The sequence below is a fragment of the Oryzias melastigma genome, linkage group LG24 (genome assembly GCF_002922805.2).
Source record: "Oryzias melastigma strain HK-1 linkage group LG24, ASM292280v2, whole genome shotgun sequence".
Lineage (NCBI taxonomy): Eukaryota > Metazoa > Chordata > Actinopteri > Beloniformes > Adrianichthyidae > Oryzias > Oryzias melastigma.
Window position 1 is genome coordinate 17,042,727 of NC_050535.1, and position 22,634 is coordinate 17,065,360.

At 36.6% G+C, this 22,634-nt stretch overlaps 1 protein-coding gene across 3 annotated transcripts in view; it reads right to left on the reverse strand.

Moving 5' to 3' along the window:
• itpkb (inositol-trisphosphate 3-kinase B) overlaps window positions 1–19,670 on the reverse strand; it is a 33,881-nt gene extending 14,211 nt beyond the window's left edge. The window contains exons 1-5 of one of the 3 annotated variants that reach the window (XM_036210575.1): window positions 19,462–19,670; window positions 8,807–8,974; window positions 8,382–8,529; window positions 7,479–7,748; window positions 6,012–6,878 (exon numbers count right to left, since the gene is read on the reverse strand). In XM_036210575.1, the coding sequence (XP_036066468.1) occupies window positions 6,012–6,878; window positions 7,479–7,748; window positions 8,382–8,529; window positions 8,807–8,974; window positions 19,462–19,547 (1,539 nt within the window). In that variant the 5' untranslated portion in view covers window positions 19,548–19,670. Of the gene's footprint in view, window positions 1–6,011; window positions 6,879–7,478; window positions 7,749–8,381; window positions 8,533–8,806; window positions 8,975–13,452; window positions 13,803–19,461 lie in introns of those variants that run through there. The other 2 variants (XM_024291428.2, XM_024291426.2) reach the window with 2 other exon arrangements.
• Window positions 19,671–22,634: the final 2,964 nt, after the last annotated feature.

Sequence of the window (22,634 nt, forward strand, 5' to 3'; positions counted from 1 at the left end):
AAAAAAAAAAAAAAAAAAAAGTGTGTTTGTGTGTGCGGATATTTCAAGCTGATATAGTTGAGTTACAAAGTTTTTAATCTTTGCTTTGTTTCCATTCAACCCTGAAATCTTCGCTTCACTTCTGGAGATCAGATCAGGTGGATGGTGAACACAGACAGATTATTGCCAGGTCAGCACCAGGCCACATTTGCAAGAAACAGATAAAGAATGTAGGATTCAAAGTAATGGGATGCATGCTTTCATGTTTGCACACAGTGCATGATTCAGCTAGCTAAAGTTTATATTGATGTGTGCAGAGGGAGGGGCTCTCAAGTCACAGTTGACATTGACAGCAGCGTGGGCGTAATCCTTTTTCCCAAAAGTGTGCGTTTGCAGTGTTTGTTTATAGAAGTGATTTGATTATGTCTTAAGTGCCTCATCCCGGTTAAAGCGTGTCGGAAAACGTGGAGGTTTCCTTTTTTTTTTTTTTTTTTATTTGCAGCCGCTGCAGAAAGCATTGCAGTCGCCAAAAGTGCGACTTTCAAAAGTCTTGCCTCACTTCCCGTTTTGCTGCCGCTTCTGTTCAAACTCAGTGGAAAATAAAAGCTGAAACATGATGCAGGTGTTTTCTTAAAGACGATGACTTTGCACGACTTTAACTTTAAGTTTTGGAAAGCCTAGAGAATATATGTGAAAGGAAATGAGGGACTGTGAAGATGTGCTTGAGCTGTCTGCAGGTGTTATTATGAAGATGTCACTGCAAAGAGAACTGCAGGCTAATAACAATCCAAAGCAACACACAAGCGTCTGCATTGCAGACTTGCTCCAACATCTCTTTAAATTCGGCTTTCTTCAGCACAGAGGGACGTTTTTTCCAAATTTCCCCTGAATTTCCTTTTTCTGCATCCAACTATGCACACACCTTTGGGCTTGCTATTCCTGACATCCGCACTCCACACCTGTCCCCCAGCGTTTTGCATTTGAAGGAATGTCTCAGGTTTCATTTGAGGCCGTAACTCACAAAATAGAAGAAAAAAAAAAGCTTTTGACTGCCATCTTGTTCCAAAAAGCACAATGTGTTCGGTAGCAGTCACTATTACACATTACACAGAACGTAACTGAAATCTTATTTATAAAACAGTACTGATGCCAATCTGCAGCAGGTGTTTGACTGACTGCAGAAAGGAAACAACATGAAAACGTGTAAAATACATTTTTTTCTTTGAACAGCCACTGAAATATATGGAAGCCTTTGTGACTCATAATTCAAAAGTCAATACTGGAAATGACTTTTCATTCTCACAATGTACATGTATTACATGAAATGAAATGAAAAAGCAATTCTCCGAACGGCTTTACTTTTTCTTCTTCAACACCGCTCATTGTATAACTTAATACAAATGATAAAGAAAATGGCATTTGACATTTCATTTTCATAAAGTGTTCTAGTAAATTTGTACCAAAATTCAATTAGAAATGTCAAGTTTGAAAATTAAAATTGATTAACAGAAAAACGTTTTCATTTCCACAATGTAGCTGCATCACTTGTCTCTTAATTAAAAATGAAAAAGCGACTCTCCAACTGCGTTTTCATGTTCTTCATTAATACCGCTCATTCTGTGACGATTAAAGTGACAAAGCCGATGAAGATTGCTTTTTGTTTTTACATCTTGCCGCGTCAAAAGTGTGTCAATGCAGGTGCATTGTAAAAATGAAAAAGCGTTTCCAGTACTGACTTTTATTTTGGATTATGAGTCCATACACAAAAAAGTAATATATTTTTAAAAAATGGCATACTATTGCTTACTTGGGTGAATATATTTTTTTTTTTTTGCAACATTTGGTTCCTTTTAAATAATAGACATATTTAAATGCCAGAGTATTTTTTTTCTCTCTCTTAAAGTCCCTCCATGACATTTTTTTAATTAAAATTTTTTTCCCAGTAGTGTTTTAATTATGAAGTTTTTAACCAAAATCCCACAACCTAAGTGTCTTAAAAAGCATTTTTTTCATGTTGATTTGAAGCTTCCGTTTCCAAAATCTCCTCAGAGGGGGCGTGGCTTTTGGAGCTTTGACACCCCCCGTCTGATTATGATAGCTCTGTGTCTCGCTAGCATAAATCTTCACCACACATGCATGTTAAAAACTCAAAAAACATGATTTTCATCGGACTGTAAAGACCCTCAATGATGGAAAACGTGTTTTTAACATGTTCTTGTGGAATTTTTGCTCACGATGGAACACATTTAAACAAATTAAGTCGAAAATTGCTGCTTTTATTTGTTGTGGCTCTGTTACCTCTCCATAAAATAATAGTATTTTTTATTTAGATTAGTTAAGTTTATAAATTTATGACTGAGGTGCACCTCTAAGATAAACTATGTAAAGATTTTTACATTCCTGATGACCTGAAGAGGTCTTGTTTGCTCTATGCTTCCTCCATAATACACTAATTCTAAATACAAAGCAGAAATTTGGTAAAAAGTCTGATCTTTTATTAGTTTAAAGCACATATCCTGTCCAGAGCTGCACTGGGATGACCCATTCTGGCATAGGGCATCTTTTATTTTGAAAGTAAATCATACAAGCTTCAGATAAATGTAAAAAATAATTTCACATGTTAACAAAATGCTGGTTTCTTTTTAGATTTCTGTGTTTATTCATGCCAGAAAAGTAACATAATTCATAATGAATGCACATCAGTATCAAAATAAGACTTGGCGGCTCCTACTAAGTTTTGAGTAGAAAACAAACCCAAATGGCTCTTTTACTGTGAAAGATTGCAGACCCCAGTCCCGCCCACTCAGAGGTGAATTTCTAATGAAATCCTGCCACTCTGCAGGAACTATGAACTGGAAAACGACGGGATAATCATAAATAAAAGACCACTGGGAACACTTTTGCATAGAAAAATGTCAGAGTGAGTCTTCAAAATAAAATCTCCAGTAGCATTTTGCTCATTTTAGATGATTTATTGCCATCCGTGTATGTGCAGCACATTCACGCAGCGTCGTCTTCTCGGCTTCTTCTGCCAGTTTACCTCCTTCTGTCTTACTTTCACAGCATCACTCCTCCTCCTCGCTCTCCCTATCCTCCCTCCTACACGCCTCCCACACAAGCCAGCGTGCGTTCTGCGTTTCTGCATGTCTGCCTTCGGTACACACACATCCAGTTTGCTTATGGCGCTGATCAGGACGAGTGCTTTGCTATAGAGCAGAAAATAAATACATGTTTGACAACTTCTTTGCTGCAATGATGCAATTGCTGCTTCTAATAACAACTAGCAAGAACAGTCAAGTCACTTGTACACTAAAAGCATACAAGTCTTTTCCTTTGAACAGATGATAGAAAAACAAACAAACACCGAATAAATAATAAGTGGAAACATGCAAAGAGCAGTTCAGGCACTATTCAAATCTATCAGCCAGAGGCAAATATCTTTCAATCTGTGCCACCAGAAGGGCCAGGGATGTTGGTTTTGGGGGGGTGTAATTTGATAACAACTCATACTTTCCTTTGGGTCACTTGGAGCAGTTTGAAAAAAAAAATGGTTTATGCAATCTTCATAAAGCTGCATTTCAAAGCAGAAGTTAAATGGCCTTATGAACTTTCTCTGACAACAAGCTCCTTCCACCCACTCACTAACATGGACGAGCAGACACATGCACACGCTCTTCACAACCAAACAGGCCTCAGCTTTGAACTACCTCATCTAAACGGATTTACCATAGAATGGCAAATTCTCCTTCTTTTCTTCCTAATATGCACACAAAAATAACTAGAAAAGTTGCATTATCTGCTATAATGCTAGTGTGAATGCTTTCTGCTAAATATGGTTCCTGAAAATGCTGAAGCAATATACTCTTAATTGCTAAAGGGATTTGCCGAAAGCTATTTTCAAAATGCAAAATTTGCAAAAAGACTTAAAGTTGACCGCTGAAGTTGGCCTAATTTTCAGAAAAATCGTTGATGTGTTTTTACTTAAAACTAAAATACATGCAATTTTGCAAAAACATGTAGTGTGTTGCTTAAATATGAGCTAAACTCTAAATTAGCCCCCCAAAAACACCTTAGTGAATGCCAAATTAGCCTAAAAAGCTAGCACATCGCTTAAATACTAGCTGAGATCCAAAATAACCTTAAAATTATCAGTAAAAGTAGCCAAAAATGGTAGCCTGTTGCTTAAATATTAGTAAAATTCAAAAGTAGCCTAAAAAACCTCAGTAGATAACTAATTATCCAAAAACATTAGACTGTTCCTAGCTAAACTCAAAAGTAGCCTAACAAATTTAAAAGATGACAAATTAGCCAAAAAATGTCACCATGTTGCTAAAATATTAGATACAATTAGCATAAAAAACTTCAGTAGATGCCAAATTAACCTCAAAAGCTGGCACATTGCTAAAATAGCCTAAAAATCCTCAGTAAAATTTGTCAAAAACCTTAGCCTCTTTCTAAAATATAAGCTAAACTCAAAAGTAGCCTAAGAAACCCCAGTGGTTAACAAATTAGCCAAAAAATGTTAGCCTGTTCCAAGCTAAACTCTAAAGCAGCCTAGCAAACTTATAGATAAAAAATTAGCCAAAAACTTCAGTATGTTGCTAAAATATTAAATACAATTAGCATAAAAAACTTCAGTAGATGCCAAATTACCAAAATGAGCTAGCATAATGCTAATATAACAACTCATTGCCAAATTATTTAAAATTACTGTAAACAATGATCCCAAAGTTCACAATGCACAAATTTGAAAATTTTCTATTTCACTTCCTATGGGGCATATTTTGCTCAATATTTCAAAAATACTAGAGTTTCTAAATACCAAAAGTACAAGCAGTAATGTCCTAAATGAGCTGAATGTTTTGGTACCAAGATTTCTCAAAGTGTGACTGAGTTTTACATGCTGAAAAACGTACAGAAAGGAGCAGGAGAATTCCACCCATTTTGATAGGAGTTTCCATTAAGAGTTTGCTCAAGTCAAAAAGATCTTAGCCTGGAGTCTGACCTGTTTGACACAGCAGCTTGTGGAAACATGCACAGGCACATTCAGATACGAAAAGGAAGAGCTTGAAAAGCCCTGCTGTATTTTCCACAAGCATATCTCGGTATTCTCACACCTTAATGAAACACTTTATCCTCACAAAAGAATCAGCCAATAATAATTGAACGTAGGTGGTCTGGTGGGATTTGTTGTTTCCTGTCAAAGACGGATTTGACTGAACAGATAAGGCACAAGCGAATACAATTTATGAAGGAGGTTCAAAATTGGCACTAAAGTAAGCAAAGATTAAAATATATATATATATATTTAAATTAACAAAATAAAAAAAATAATACTTTTATTTTGAAACTTTTTTTTTTCTTTTCCTAACAAATTTTACAAGATTAACCAACTCGTTAGCTAAACTAACAAGAACAGGGGCGGAGCTACCTTTGAATCAACAAAGATTAAGAAATCATCAACACAAGCTTCTTTAAGAAGTATCTTTAAATTAAATAACAACAATAATGATGAAACTGTTATAAATACGTATTTTTCCTTTTATTTTAAATAGCCTTCAAGTCTGCTGTTTTCATGAGCCACCCCTCCAAAGTCTTAAGCGGCCTTCCTGCCCCCCATGTTCTAGGCTCCGCCCTGAACAGGAATATAGATTGTAGGCGACATTGACTTGAACGAAAGATGCCTTTAGGACTATAACATTAAATTTAGGTTATAATAAGTTTGACTTTTCACCCAAAAAAAAAAAAAAACAAAAACAACCATTTGTGACACTTACACACAAAATCTTTAATATACTGTCACTTTTTAACCATTAACACAATCATCGTAATTCCAGTAGATTTTGAAGGAATTACAAAATCTACTAGAATTACATTGATTGCGTTAACAAATTAAAAATGAGAGTAAATCAAAGAACACAAAGACTGGAGCTCCAGTGTTAAAGGGTTAACACCACAGCATGTCTGCAGCAGATCCGAGAGTGTATTTTGTGAAACCTCCACAAAGAACACTGGAATGTGGGTCTACTTACTGCTTTCTGAGAACTAAGGAGTGCAGGGTTGAGAAGGCGCTCTCCTTTTTCCGTATCACTGGAAATATCTTCCTCGGACTCCTCCCAAGAAGAAGAAAAACCAGCTGACGAAGCAGAAGAGGAAGACAGCTTCCTGAGCGAGCGCGTGGAAGTGTTTGGAACGGGGCTGGTGGAGCGGGACGATGGTCGGTCGGAGCCCGGGCTTCCCGTGGCGTGAGGCAGGCTCTCCAAACCGTGGTCAGTTATTATCACAGCGGGGATGGAGGAAAGCATGCCCGAGAAGTGGTTGGAGGAACTGTCGTGCAAGCTGGGGCAGCTCTCTACGATGTGGAGCTGAGGCAAAGCGGCCTCCGACAGCTCTTTGGGGCAAAACCTGTCCCGTTTGCCATCGTTCACTTCTCCATCTGTCCATCCTCTTTCATCTCCTGACATGAACTTAGTTTCAACCTCCCATTTGTCTTTTTCTATATATACTTCTTGAAGGACGTCTCCCACTTTTATCCCTCCATCTGTCATTTCATCTTTTCTTGATGCGTTCAGGGACGCTGGGAGTCCTTCCGCAGCAAGAGTTTGTACTGTTGTGTCTGAACAGAAGTTGTATTGATCCATGGGTGTTTTGTTTTCGGTTTCCTTCCCACCTTCGTTCTTCGCTCCTTCCTCCATTTGTTGTCCATTTGGAATAACAGAAGGAGCGTTAGCCTCTTGCATGTGGGTCTCCGGGCATTCTGGACCTGTGTTACTCTGGCCGGGGTCTGAGGGGAACAGGCTTCGTCTTGGAGACCGAGGGCTGCGTTGGAGCTCACCTTTGAGTACCTGGGCACGGATTCCAGAAATGTGGGCCTCAAATATGCCCACTTTCCCTCTGACCTGAAGGAGACAGAGAGGGTCTGATTACAGATTTAGAATAGTTATATAAAGTAGGTAACAAGAAAGCCGAAAATCAAAATTAGAAATGTGGATAAATGTTCGCTTTTAGGTTATAGCCTAAAAAAACTGGAAAAATGTCTAAATTAGCCAAAACAGCAAGGATAATGTTAAAATATGAGCTAAAATCCAAATTATTCAAAAAAAATGTGAAAATAGTGTCTAATTTTGCCAAAAAAGCTAGCATAATGCTAAAATATTAGCTAAATTTCAATTATTTAAAAAAAAACTGGGAAAAAGTCTAATTTTGGCAAGATAGCTAGCATAAATGCTAACATTTTAGCTAAATTCCAATTTACCATAAAAAACAGGAAAAATGTCTAAATTAGCCAAAAACAGCTAGCATGTTGCTAAAAAAAAGCAAAATTCCAAAGAAATTACCCTAAAAACACCAGTAGATGCTGAAGTTTTTAAAGTTTAAATGATTTTTCTATAGCGGGAACTATATACAGAAATATATATAGAAATATATATAGATATATAGTGTGAATGCTTTGAAGCATTCTCACTATAGTGTGAAAATAATAATAAAAGAATAATCACCTCGACGTTCTGTAGCTCTTTGTGGATCTGCTCCAACTGTGCCTGCCGTCTAACGTCCTCTCGCTTCTCTTCTCTCCTCGCCTCCCCTCCACTCTCCTCCTCCCCGCCCCCTTCCCCTGGATTTTCGCCGCTCAGGCATCGGACTCGCTGGCCCACGTAGGCTCCGAGGCGATCCGGGCTCCGCGGTGAGGGGGAGCGGGCCCGCGGGGAGGGGGAGAGATAGGAGGGAGGAGGAAAGACGAAGGCGTGGCCCAGGGATCGGGGGCTTGTCTGGGATCGACAAGGGGGGGCATCATTAACAAGCTTAGGGTTAATACAGTTATTTTAAAGTATTTTTTTAATGGGGAGCAAGTTACAAAAGCTTTTATGTCACATGAGTAAATAAAAAACCTTTATAAACAAAGGACTTTTTTGTGTTTAATTAACTGTGTTTTAAGTTTTAAAGTGGCCATACCATGACAAATCTCCTTTTGAGCTTTTAAGTGTATTATAATGTTTATTCCTCAATATAAAGAACCCCATAATGGAATTTTGATCCATTCACGCATTTCTGAGTAATCCTCTCAACAGCAGCCCCTCCCATACCCACAAAAACGAGCGGGTCCTCACATGCTGATGTCACAGATTAAGGACAGCCCCTTTCAGGAAGATTCAAGATTCAGTCATTATGATCATTTACATGAATATAGTTTACTCTGAAAGACTTAAGAAAACCATGGTATGGCCCCTTTAAAATGACAACTTACATTTCCTAATATGATTTTTTTACTGTAATTTCCTCTTATGCTTTTATCTGTTTCTCTTTTCTTGTTTTAGTAACTAATTTGTAAAAAAAACAACCTCAACAGACCAAATACACATTTACTACAAGCCTTTGAGCAGATGTGCTGATGTAGGTCTTACCTTGGGGCTTGTGGGCGAATAGAGACCACCCCCCACAAACTGGCAATAGGTGCCCCGATCCGGAACCGGGAGCACAGGTCGGGCTACGGGGCTGGTTCTGGCTCGAGAGGCGGCGCTAGAGGAGCCTGACTGAGCGTGAAACTGGTTACTGCTGCACAGAAGAGAAGAATATGGGTTGTTACAGAGTAATGTGAGGTTCCTTATATGAACAGTCACATAAAGGAAGCAGAACTAATGAGGAAAAATAGATATAACAAGATGACTCATAAATTGCATTACATTTAATTTATCATTTGTGGGAAGAAGTACTCAAACTATAGGTTAAACAATCAGAAAAATCCCAAAAATGTGGCAACTAATAAGACAATGTAATCCTTCATGCTGTGTTAAAAGCTGATCTGGTCTAACAGCAGCGACAAACCCACCTGTTCATAACTCCAATGCTGTTCAAGTTCAGGGCAGAGGCTGCCATCCCCACGGCCGGGCCCGGGGCTCGGAGTGCTGGCTCCACATCGGATAAGCTCCACTGAAGCTCCAGGGAGGCCTGTGGAGTGGCTCTCAGAGCATGCAGGCAGTAGGAGCAGGAGCAGGGTCTGGAGGAGAAACCGAGATCCTCTTTACAATAAGCTGAATAAACTTTATGTGCTGCACAAGAAATCACTCCAACAGTGCCGCCATTTCAATATCAACACAAATGAGGAATGGACTTGAAATGAACAAATATAACAATTTAAAAATCATCCAAACATGATTTACAAAAGTTTTTCAGCTTCCTATAGGTATATATGATTACCAAAAATCATTTAAACATGCTAAATTCATTTTAAAGGGCTCTGTTAGCATCACAAACTCATATATTTAAGGACAAGTTTTTGTGTTGTGGAATAAAGGAAAGAAATCTTTAATGCACAGAAGAAGAGATCTAGTATATCTAAATAATGATCTGCCATGACATTACCCCCATTCTCTATTTAGCTGCAACAAACAAATTCAGCATCAAGCAGAAATGGATCTCTGTCTGTGAATGTTGGAGACGTTCAAAACTTTAGAGTGCAACAGCGGTGCAGAAGGTTAAAACAATGTTTGTTCTCGAAGTAACAATTAAGAACGGATCCGTGCATATGACAAAAAATAAATAAATAATAATAAACAGATTGTTTCCCTTAAATCACTCATTTGTGGCCATAAATTGGTTTATTGTGCATTCAATTTAGTGCTTTGTGGCCACAAATTAGCATTGGATTAGCATTTAGTGGGCACAAATTAGGATGTTGTATACACAAACTAGTATTTTGTTTGCACAAATGGGCACTTTATGCAAATAAATTTGCAGTTTGTGCACACAAACTAGCATTTGTGTGCACAAACTAGCAATTTGTTGGCACAAATTAGCACTTTATGCAAAGAAATTGGTGTTTTGTGCACACAAACTAGCATTTTGTTGGCACAAAGTAACATTTTGTTGGCAAAAATTAGCACTTTATGCAAAGAAATTAACATTTTGTTGGCTCAAATAAACACTTTGTGCAAATATCATTTTTTGCACACATGCTAATATTTTGTTGGCAGAAATTAGCACTTTATGCAAACAAATTATTATTTTGTGTACACAAACTAGTATTTTATTGGGTCATATTTATACTTTATACAAACAAATTATCATTTTATGCACACAAACTCCCATTTTGTGCACACAAACTACCATTTAATGCACGAAAAATTTGGATTTTGTGCACACAAACTATTATTTTGTGCACACAAACTAGCATTTTAATGCAAATAAACTTGCATTTTATGCACAAAAAAAAAAACAAAATTTTGTGCACACAAACTAGCATTTTGTGCACACAAATTAGTCACAACATAATAATTGTGGCCCCAAATGATTAATTTCAGGAAACATTGTATTAATATTTCTTAACATTATATTCAGGTCTTTGCAATGAAGATGGGATTAGCAAATGTTCAAAGTGAATCAGACATCTGACATACAGTTCTGTCTGTGGGGAAGCTCAGACGCTTGAATAATGGGCTGTGATATCATGTCATACTGTGGAATAAGCTATGCAAATCAGCCCGGCGGAGCAGCAGGAGTTAGCAGCTGGTACACACAGCATAGTGGTCACCTGCACACCATGAGCAGCAAGAAACAAATTAACTTTTTGTCGTCACTCCCTTTTAGGAACAACATTCATTAAAGTCCTAAAATATCTGTTATATAAAGCTCACAGTTCATGGATGAGTGATCATGAAAAGATTGTCAGTGTCTTAGTGTCTGGGACAGCAAGGCAGTCATTCCTGCTGTGCAGAGCTGTGAAAAACTGGAGAACAAATTCTCCGTTTGGCCCTGTGACATTACCAATCATCTTTGAAATGAATCCCTGGCTCCTATTGCATGTAGCGCTCACATCAGGAAGTTCCAGGCAGGGTCGTGGCCTGTTTTTTGACTCCAGTGAGGAAATGCATCAAGTTTTGAGCCACGGGGTAAACATGGGATTTCCTTAATGGGGAGTGACGCACTTAGCAAGAGGCAGAAAATGACCAGAAATGCCTTCACTGTCTCTGAAGTGGCTTTCTAGGAACAGATTTTCTTTTTTTCAAATATTTACAGATAAAATGACCCAAAGCAATACCGAAGATTAAGTAGGTTTAATAAAGAAAAAAAAAAAAAGGGGCAGAAACCGATTAAACTAAAGAAGTGTGTAAAGGTTGTTTTGGATCAGTTGACTGTTATAAGTCTGTCATGCAGAAGCATAAATAAAATTGTTTTGTGGGAAACTTTGGAGAATGGAGTGAAACATCCATGGGGAAAAAAATAGTTTTTTTGTTTGTTTTTTTTTCTTTGAAACATTTTGTTTATCTACAGCACATGTGTCAAAGTCAAGGCCACATGCTACATGCTAGCTGTTTTGGCTAATTTTAATGATATTTTGAAGTTTAAAAATTATTTCAACTACATGCTAGCTTTTTTGACAAACCAAAGTTTTTTTTTTTTTTTTAACTTTTTTAGTGTGATTTGGAGCTTAGCTAATATTTTAGTTTGCTATCATCTTCAGCATTTTCAGCTATTAGCTTTAGCGTTTTTAGCCGTCACTTTCTGCATCTTCAAATTCAGCTTACAGCATTCACACTAGCATTATTGCAGGTAATGTTATATATGTAGTTCATAATTATATTAAAAAGTTACGTTTTAACTTTGCGTGACCTAAGGTGTGTTTTAGATTTTGGCCCCCTGTATGATTGAGTTTGACACTCCTGATCTACAGGATCAAAGTTCTCAACTTAAATGAAAACATTTCTAGAAAAATCAAAGTCCTTCCATCAGCAGACCTGGGTCGATAAAATCGATTGATCAGTTAGAATTGATTTCAACTTAACAGATCAATAATTGATTTATAAGAAATATAGATCGATTTAGCACATAAGGCTAAAGTCCGCAATCTTGATGCTAACGTTTAATAGAATTTCCCATAGGACGGCTAATGCTAACACTCGGTTGACGTAAACATACATTTCTGACTAAATGAACATCTTTATAAACTCACAGGTATGACATTTCAAAACTCTTTTAAGGAAATATATATTTTTAAATAACCATTTGTGGTCTAAAACACAGTTTTTTTGCTCATACTTTCTTCTTCTTCTGGAATAAGGTGTAATGCTTTAGCGTGATCGCCACCTAGTGGTCAAACTGAAACATCCTCCAGGAGAAGCAGAACAATGTTTATAATGTTAATGATCTGAACATTTTTCTTAGGGTTATTTCACTAAAAGATTTTACCGTGTGTGATCTGTATCAGATTATTATAAATAAATACAAAACATATAGTAGATTATTAATGTATTTCTAAACAAATGTGTCTAAATGTGTAAACTCAAAATTGAATTGAATGGATCGAAAGAATTTAAAAAAATTTGAATCAAATTGTTTCTGCAAGTTATTATTGATTTCCATCCCTACATCAGGCTACGTAAGAGAAGTTTGAATTTACAAGACACCAATTAATCTAAAATAGAAGTTTCCTTTTAAATATTGTCGCAAAAATGCAAAAAATACTATCAGCTACGTACTTAGTGATGATGTTTTTGTTCCTGTGGGAGAAGCTAATCAAAGTTGCATAAAACGCTGAAGTTTATTCTGTTTCTGGACTTCAACCACCTCGAAGCGTGTCTCTGTTTCAGCACTTGAGTGGGATTTAAAAAGCCTACATAAGTGAGCCCACAGAGATGCTAGGAAACAACAGCTGCTGTGGACATCCAGAGATGCTGCTGCTGATAGTTTAGTTGTTGTTAGACAGCGGAGTGAAGGAGCGTCAGGTTAAATCAGATTAGGATGTCTCATCTACACTGTAAGACTTTTTTATGTTATCCGTGTTGATAAAATCAACCTTGTACTATATAAACATCCATTACTAATAAATTAGATTAAACTCCACACAGATTTTTTTTCAAAGTTACACAACTGGATTAAGCAGTAGTTTTTCTTTTGAGAATTTCCTAAAGTCAAATAAAAAAACAATTATATTTTGGTGTTTAGCACACCAAATAGAGAGCATGGATCATTTTCTTACCTACAAAATGCCCCTTTTCTTAAATTAACAAACCATTTTATCAATGGTATTCTTTGGATTTTTAAGACAAACATGTTCATAAAGTTATATTTTTAAAAAATGCTAAATAAATTAGAATAGTTTCTAAATATCTCAGATTTCCTAAACTGGAATAACCTTTTGGGTGTTTCAATTCAAGCAGGATCTGGTAAATCAGCTTTCATGCGTAATTATTTGGCAAACACTTTGATTTTGTGCCAAAAGACGGATTGCAAAAGCGGAGACTCCTTGAAGTGAAAACATGGCAGGATCACAAAACATCAACATGCTGAAGGACAGCTTCTCAGAGGGGGCTTGGAGAGGAAACGCGTCCCTTTAAAATTCCTCTCATAGCTCCTCTCTTAAAGGATGTCTAGGCCTTTTTTGGCAGCTGTCAACGCTGCCTCCAGCTTCAAGCGTAATAAGCAACTATTAACATGTTTCGACGAAGTTTGCTGCCCTGAGAGCTGGAGTGATCTTACCTCAGCGCTGCTTCGTCCTCTCTGGCGCTTTTAGCCTCAGCTCGTGCGTAAGGATGTGCGTAAAAACGCACCAGCGTCAGCGGCGAACTTCACTTTCTTTCTTGTTTCTTTCTTTCTTTTTGCTTCAACACAAAGTGCACTCTCGCGGAGCAGAAGATGGTCTGTGCTCGGCGCTTTCGTCCATCTGCTTCCTTGAACAAACCAGACAGTGAGGAACTTCCAGGCTCTCCGGTTCGGCGCGCAGTTCTGCCCTCAGGACGGAGAGATTTTGGGGGAGATGCTTCTCACCGCGCGTCGCTCGACACCTCTGTTGTGTGTGGGTTGCAATTAGTTGTGTGTATGTGTGTGTGTCTGTGTGTGCTCGCAACGCCGGAAGCTGCAGCACCGCCCTCTCTCACCCTCCCTTTTTAAAGCCTCGGTTCATTGGCAGGAGAGAGAGAGAAACTGAAAAGACCCGCGCGCGCGCTTGAACTGAGACGCACGTGCAGTTAGGGAAACCCTCTCCACGCGCAAAGGCGCGTGCGTGAAAGGCTAAAGGTGATTAGTTTCAAACAATAAAGTAAAAAAAAAACATTATAATAATTACTTTAAACTGTTTTTACTCAAAAATATGTCAAAAGCAGTAATTTTTCTCAGTATTAGATGCAGATTTTTGCATATTTCGGCTGGGTGTGCCTACTCAGATGTGACTTACATGTGATTTTTTATTTTATTTTAAGGGTTTATATCATAAAAAAATGCATGTTTTGAGCTTTCTAATGTTGACTCCTCTTGTTTTGTGTATTTCACATTATGACTTCATAAAGTGGGGAACTGCCCCTTCCAGAAAGAGTCTGCAATGCCAGGATAACACAAATACCCACCTTCTCCGCATGCAGAGCTAACAGTGATCTGCAAAAAGTTTTCATTTTATATGCACAGCATTCACATCCATCTTTGGAAAAAATGTAATGTTGTTTCTGTGCTGTTTTGTACTCTAGGATGACGTCATGTAATGGACGGCATCCACAAAAAGAAAAGCAATTCCTTAGAGATTGTCTTACTTAGGGTAGGAAAAAAGTTCTCAAAAATAACCCATTTAATTAAAAAAAAAAATCGATGTGGAAATAGTTTACTCTGAAAGTCTTGGAAGTAGCATAAAATAGGCCCTTTAAATAAATAGCCTCATGTGTTCCCTCCCAATAACCACTAGAGGGCACTGTAGTCAATATTTGCTACTGACAGCATCGCAAAATAAGGTACCAGACAAAGAAACACAAAGGATTAAGAATTGAATATATTTATAGTGATATAAAGATTTTAGTTAGTGTCAGGGCCGACCCTTTTCATAGGCGATCTAGGCGGCTGCCTAGGCTGCCATCTGCTGGAGGGGGCACCGGATTGCAATGATTAGGCTATATATTAATGTTTTTTTTACAGTTTGACATACCACTCATTTTGTGTAAAATGTAAAAAAAAGGTAATAATTACTTCAAAGATGTAAAAGCAGCAAAACAAGGCCCCAGGGACAGCATGGAGGTCAAAAACGAAAGACGAGGAAGAAAAATGGACTCAAAGGAGAAGTTTGTCTTATTTACATTCAATTGCTTGGAATTTCACCGCCCCTCCCCCATTTCAGTCGAAAAAGAGAAGAATTTAACTGGCGATCTAGTTTTCTGTTTGATTACATTTTCCTCTTTTTACAACGGAAATCTTCAAATCTTTAAACCTTAAACACTGGAGAGGCCTGTCAGAACATCTACCATGCACAGTGGTGGTGTAGTGGGTGGCCCTGTTGCACCGGGTGAGCAGGGTACAAGAATCCTGCTTTGCCTAGGGCGCCATGCAGCCCAGGGCCATCTCTGGTTAGCATGTTCTCTATGCTATGCTAATCAGTAATATTCTAGAATCTCATGATTTATGAAGGAAATTACGGTAATAAAGTGTGCAAATATTCAGTCTTGTATTATTTTCTATTTCATTATTATTTGAAGATGAAATGTTCGTTCTTATATTTTGTTAAATTTCTCCCAAAAAGCGACTTTTGTATGATTTTTTTTCTTCTTCATTATACATTTTTTAGCGTTGTGACTTATACTCTGGAGCAACTTATAGACCAAAATATACGGCAATTACGAGGTAATAATGTTGTGCAAACATCTGACTTCTTAATTATAATTTTTACTTTTACTTGAGTACATTTACAGTGGAAAAAACAGGAATTTTTATCATCACTTGTTTTTGGAACGGTTAAAAATGTCAACACATTATCGGAGTTCACAAATACCTGATTAAAAAGGACTAAATCGTGATCAGTCAGTGTAAAGACTTCTACCCTTATAGTTTGAGTATTTTTAGACTCCTATGTTTGACTCTAGAATCATAACGCATCATTGATCTGCAGCTTCCTTCTGAAATGTGTAAATTGAATGACAGACTGCATGTGTAACGCAGTGGTGGCATCGAAGACGATTTTACCAGCTAATATTCACTCATGGATGAGACAGTTATGAATCTTAAATGAAGATGAACGAGTTGTGCATCAGATATGGTTAGTTTGAAAATATTTGCATGTAAAACATCCACAAAAGTTTATTATTCAGCTTCCTTGCCTTCTTATATAGAATTTGAGTTTTTGTTATCACAAAGACAACAAGGAAATGCTTCTTGTTGTTCAGATGATAAAACGTTATAGTATCTGGACACCAGAATGGGAATATTTATCACACTCTAAAGGTGGAAATTCAACAATTCAGTTTAGTCATTTAAGTAGTTTTGATGACTATCATTTTAACTTAAACGTGAATAATATTATTTTTTAAGTGAAGCCACTTTTACTTTAGTACAAGGATTGGGATATTCCACACATCCCTGTTTCAACTGCTGAGACTACAAAGCAGAATTTACTGAAAAATAAGTGTTGAAGACATTTCGTTTTTAGTTTTTTACTATAAAATATCCTGTGGAGCATCAGCAAATACTCCAATGGATAAAAAAAGTTTTAAGAGTATGTAAATCACAAAAACAGTAAAAAAAAAAAATCAGAATAATAAACTTCTTTAACTCGCATTTTAAATGAATTAAAAGTGTTTCATTCTTCTTATTGACATCGTACCTTTTATACTAGCTGTCCCAAGACAACTTTGAAAGTAAAGTTCAAAACTCTAAAGGTATGCTGCATCTTATAGGGAAACTCCACACCTATCTTAATATCTAAGAACGTCTTTCAGTTTCAAATCTTTTTTAAAAAAAGTGACTTTTCAGGTTGAAAAATGCAAAGCGGAAAAAAGGGAACAAGAACCCGAGGAATCTGTTTTTCAAGACATCCGCATAAGTCCAGCCGGATTTAAAAAGTTTGACGGGTGTACTATCAGAGTGGAAAGGGCACATTTTTATTTTTCTTCTGTGTTTTCATGGAATGATGACGTTACATAGTTCTACTAACTGTCTGACATTGAATATGTTTTCTTTTTCCTTGTGTTTAGTTTCAGGCGATTGCACTGCACAAACATATTTGTTTATGAGTGTTGCTTGTGAGCGTCGATGATCAAATATCTGGTTACTCAGTGTTTGCATGTCTGGAAACATTTGAATGCACCCAACAGCATAAAAAAGTAAAATTAATTCTTCAAAATCAGAAGAAACAAAATCCCTGGAACATATTGCAATTGTTTTATAGAAATGAAGGTGATGGTAACATATACGCCTATAGAAACATGAGTCAGAGGAAATGTAAATTGAGGTAAATTGTGTTCTTTTTTTTTTTTTTTTTTTTTTGCTGTTATTAGGTTTATGACTTAAAAAACTAAAAAAAGCAACAATATTTAGGAGAACTCTTCACAGTAAAAGTCTTGAATTTTGTTTTGAAAAGTCAGTTTTGTGCAGGAAATACTATCTCATCTCATGCATTTTTAAATATATTTTTCAATATTAATCATCCTCCATATTTATATTTAAATACAAGCAACAAAATACCATAAAACCTTCCAGTCATGATATTTAAATAATATTTTTAATGGTCAAATGAGCTGCTGCCCTCTAGTGGTAAATATGTGTTTTTAAACATGATGAGAGCGATCAATTAACCCTATTAATCACATATGTAGTATAAATAATGCAGAATAATGCATAAAAATAAGACATAGGGTTTCACAGTTAAAGTGATAGAAAAACTACATACTTTAAAAATATCTGCACAGATCAAAAATGAGATTACATTCATTTTAACTTTAGGGGACTGAAAAAGAAAAAGAAAGCATGTCAAATAACTTCCTTGTTGGTAACAATTTTGGCTCCAGTCCTACAATTAACCTGAGATTCCAGGAACTTTATTCAGCCTGGAGGTCCTTGGGCATAACTGAAGTTATGTAGGCTAGACATGACATCTTTTATCATTTAGTCACTGTCGTTAAAAAAAATAAATAAATAAAATCCCTATCTTTAAAAATCATTTTTGGGGGTTTCTGTTGTTAAATAAAACTTAATACAAGGTTTTAATGTTTTAATGATCCTTCTGATGTTCACAGTTCAGAAAGTGAACAAAAAGGACAAAAAAAGTGGATTTTTTTTTTTTATTTTTAGTCTTAGAGAATAAAACATTCATTCTGACCTTCCTTTGCATAACACTTAAGTGGATGTCCAAAGAAAGATCAGAAAACATATATTTGTAAAAAAAAAAAAAAAAATGTTTAGGTGATAACGAGTAAAAATACAAAAGAATAGAAAATAAAATACAAAGTGTTTTCGTGGATATCTTTAATTGAATGCAACTAACGTTTTTGGCTAAACTTTTATCTACTGTTTTTGAGACAAATTTAGTTTAGGATCTATTTTAGCAACATGTTAACATTTTTGGCTTTATTTTGTTTATTTTTTAAAGCTAATTTGGAGTTTAGCTTCTATTGTAGCAACAGGCTATCATTTTTGGCTTATTTCTTATCTACAGAGGTTTTTAAAGGCTAATTAAGAGCTTAGCTTCTATTTTATCAACATGCTAACATTTTTGGCTAATTTGTTATCTATTGTTTTGTTTTTTTAAGCTAATTTGGAGTTTAGCTTCTATTGTAGCAACAGGCTATCATTTTTGGCTTATTTGTTATATACAGAGATTTTTATAGGCTAATTTAGAGTTTAGCTTCTATTTTATCAACATGCTAACATTCTTTTCTAATTTGTTATCTACTGGGGTTTTTTGGGCCAATGTAGAGTTTAGCTTCTATTGTAGCAACAGGCTAACGATTTTGACTAATTTAGTTCACTGAGGAATTTTAGGCAATTCTGGAGTTTAGGTAGTATTTAAGCAATGAGCTTTTCTTTTTTTATTGGCTAATTTGGCATCTACTGAGGTTTCTGGGGCCAATTTGGACACTAAATATTCTTTGCAAAATTGGCATGATTTTTAAGCAATTTTGCTATAAATTTTTCAGAAATTTTAGGTCAGCTTCATGTCAACTTCTTTCATAGTTCTTTAACGAGATTTCAAGTCTTATGGCAAATTTAACATTTTGCAAATAGCTTTTGCATTTCCAATAAATCCCTGCGGCAATTAAAGTAAGTTGCGTCGCCATTTTCAGCATCTTCATCGACTACCTTTAGCAAAAAGCTCACACAAGCATTAACTTTTCTAGTTTTAAGTGTGTGCCATGACTTTCATCGTTTCAAATATGCAAATTTTTGCACCATAAAAAAAAAATTATATCTATTTTGACACCTATTGTTATCAAATGTAAACAACTCATTACACTATTATTAGTCAAATCAATTCAACACAGTTCAGATTCTATTTTTAAGTTAAATTTTCACAGTTTGAACCTTAAATAAACACATTGAACTTCCTTTGGTTGTTCATCCAGTTGTCAAAGTGTCACCTCCGCCACGTGGCGTCCCAGAGTTCACTGGTGTACGTTTCTCTACTTTTACTACACTCATATACACACATGTACACAAAACAAACTCTTTGTTTGACCTGTGAGGCACACCTTTCCATCACACACACACATGGACAAACACAGAACTCTGAGAGGACACTACCTTATTCCTGGAATCCTCCTCTCAAACGGAGCTGAGGGCTGGAGCCACAAAAAGTTTCTACAAAATAGATGTGCACACAAGTACATTAAAAGAAGATGAAATCTTTGATGACGGAACACCAACCCTTCAATTATTACACTGAAGAGGCTTCCCTTTGGTGTCTCCTCTAAAAAGTTTTCCTCTTCCTCCTCCTCCTTACCTCGGTCTAATTGGAAGCATTCTTATCTTTTCACTTATCCTGTTCCTTTTTTTTCTATTTTAACTCCTAAATCTTGAGTGTATAATTTCTACGTGCGCAGGTTTGGAGGAAGAAGACTCCAGCGCTCACATCTAACAAACAAGTGAGACAAATATTGGCTCAACTGTGGTATTTGCACGTGGCAACAGAAGATAAGATAACAAAAAAGGAATCCCCTGCATGGCAGGTGGAATATGTTTTCCTGCTGAACTTGTTGTCACTGTAATTAAAATGTTTGAATGTTTTATTGCTTTAAGTGCACTGGATCTTAAAACCCTCCCAGTGTTCTTCTGTTTTATTTTTGAGGTTGCCTTTTTGTTTTTGTTTAGTCCAAAACCTTACGTTTTCATCTCCTCCTTGAAGATCATTTTCTCCACATTTAAGAAATGTACAGGAGGCTGACAGACAAGATTTAGTTGTTTGCAGAGAGAAGTAAACAGACACACCTTTTTCTAGCCTTTTCCTTAGAAGTCGTGAAGTTATCTCAAATGTTTTATTCCTTGAATGTTTAGGTTTGTGATTAAATGAAATTTTGACTTTTTTTTTACTTTTTACTCCCATCAATGTAAATAAGTAAGCTTTGTTATTGTAAAACCATTTAAATTGGGTTTTTTGTGTTTTTAACATGTTCTTGTTGCTTTTTTCTGATGACATTTGAAGAAAATTAAGCTTAAAATGACATTTCTGAGTATTTATTCAAATCATTGTGAATCAGGAGCAAATGAAAAAATAAAGTGACTGTTTTGTTGCACCGCTGGGGGTCTGAGCCTGTAAACAGAGAGCTCTCACCCACAACTCAAAGGGGGAGTTTCTTATGAACTATTGCCACTCTGCAGAAACTATGTCTTGAAAACGACTCAGATTTTTTTTTATTTTTCCCTAAAAATGATATAATAATAATTACTGGAGATGTTTTTAAAACAGATCAAAAGATGATCCGAGTGGGATATTAAATCCAATGAGGGGAAATAGGAGCTCAAAAAGAAGAAACTAGAAAGAATATTATATTGAAGCTACCCTGTGACATTTTTTTTTATTTAATAATAACATTCCCATTAGTGTTTTGATTATGACTATAAAGTTTTTAACCAAAATCCCACAACCTAAATGTCTTAAAAAGTCATTTTTCATGTTGATCTGAAGCCTCTGTTTCCAAAATCTCCTCTGAGGGGGCGTGGCTTTTGGACAGAACTTCCTCCAAAATCCTGATTCTTTCTCCTTCCAGTTCACCAAAGACTCTTTGAGCTAATTCTCCAATGTTTATTGACTGTGATCAATACATTCAATCATTGGTTTCTCAGAGTTCTTGATAAAATAATCAAAGCTAACATCAAAATGCTCTTTCATTGATTTACAATCCTTTCCAACTGCGGTCAAATGAGCCGCCGTTCACATTTCCGTGGTCACATCAAGAAGCTCCGTGGAGTCTGGTGGAGATTTTCCAGCGTTCTCAGTCCTGCTACCGTAAGTATTGGATGAAACTCACACCAAAAATCCAGTGATGCTGATTTGACCACAGAAATGTGAACGGCGGCTCATTTGACTGCAGTCAATGTGAAGATACCATCTTCTCTTCTCCAGAACCTGAACTAGACACTAGGAACAGATGAGGGTTTAGTGCATGTGCAGCAGAGCTGTTGATGGAAAGAAGATCATTCATTCAAACAGAGGAGAGGGACTTTAAAGCTCTAGACATAATTATTTCTAGTTGTAGATTTAGTGTTTTTTTTTTTTTTTTCAGGTCAGTTTCAAAGAATTGCTGGCTGACTTTAATCAGAGTCCTGACTGGACAGTAGTTGTGCTAGTGGGCAGAGATTTGACGTCCAGATGGCTCTGTCGGAGTAATTCCCCTTCAGAAGGGCTCGCCTCTAATCCTCCAGAGAATCTGAACTTGGTTGATCTCATGCCTGCACGTTCGGTGAACGGATAGCTTCTTGTGGTTCTCGGCGTGGGAAGACGAGCGCTCAACCAAGCCTGTCTAACATCGAAGATGCAGGTTTTTCGGGGGCAGAGGATCAGGTGAGAGAGGTGGGAACACTTCAGAGATCAAAATGGCTCGGCGGCTGTTGCCTCGGATCTCTCTGAATCTCAGCGTGGGAACTTCTCCTGCTGTGTGGGACCTTTAATGATCAGGTAAACATTGGGATGTTTTAGAAAAGGGGATGACTGTACTATTGTAGTTGTTTAACTTTAGCAGGTTCGTTTCAGGGCTGGGAGCCTGCTGGAACATCCATTGAGGACGTGACTTTAACTTATCACCTTTAAAAAAGGTGACATTCCCATTTGTCAGTTGAAATTGTTTATTTTTCAGAACATATTATAAGTCTTTATCATAATTTGAAGGTAATTTGGGATTAAATTAAATTACTCTGTTATATAATCCTTCTTTATTTTGCTTAGCAGCTTTAGCCACAGGTGGTAATTTAAGTATTTTTGTTGTCTTTTTTATGTGTTTGTGTGTGCACACCTCTGTGACCTCGTCTCAATCCACGCCTCATCACTAACGGTAAGTCCACCGACACAACAAACCCTCAAACGTTCGTCCATCGTAGTGGTTCTTGCTTTTTGGTCCTTGTTTACTTCTCTTTGGTGGATGTCAAATCTGCACGCTGCCTCGCTCTCTAAAGCCAATTACCTGAGCTTTTTTAATCTGACGGTAAAAGTGAGGACGTGTGTGTGGAAGTACGCAGCCTGGTGTTACATAACGACATGAGTGCTTGTGTAAGTCGGGTTGGAAAAAGAAATAATAGCTGATTATTGAAGAATCAAGCGGAAAAGTAAAAGTCATCACCGTGCTTCCATACTTTTTATGAATGAATATTTGTGTTTTGGTCATTGAGTTCCCTCCACACTTTTACTTTTTTTTATGTTTTATTTCATTTAGTAACAATATATAACATCAAAATAACAGTTAATAAATGAAAAGGAGCAGAAA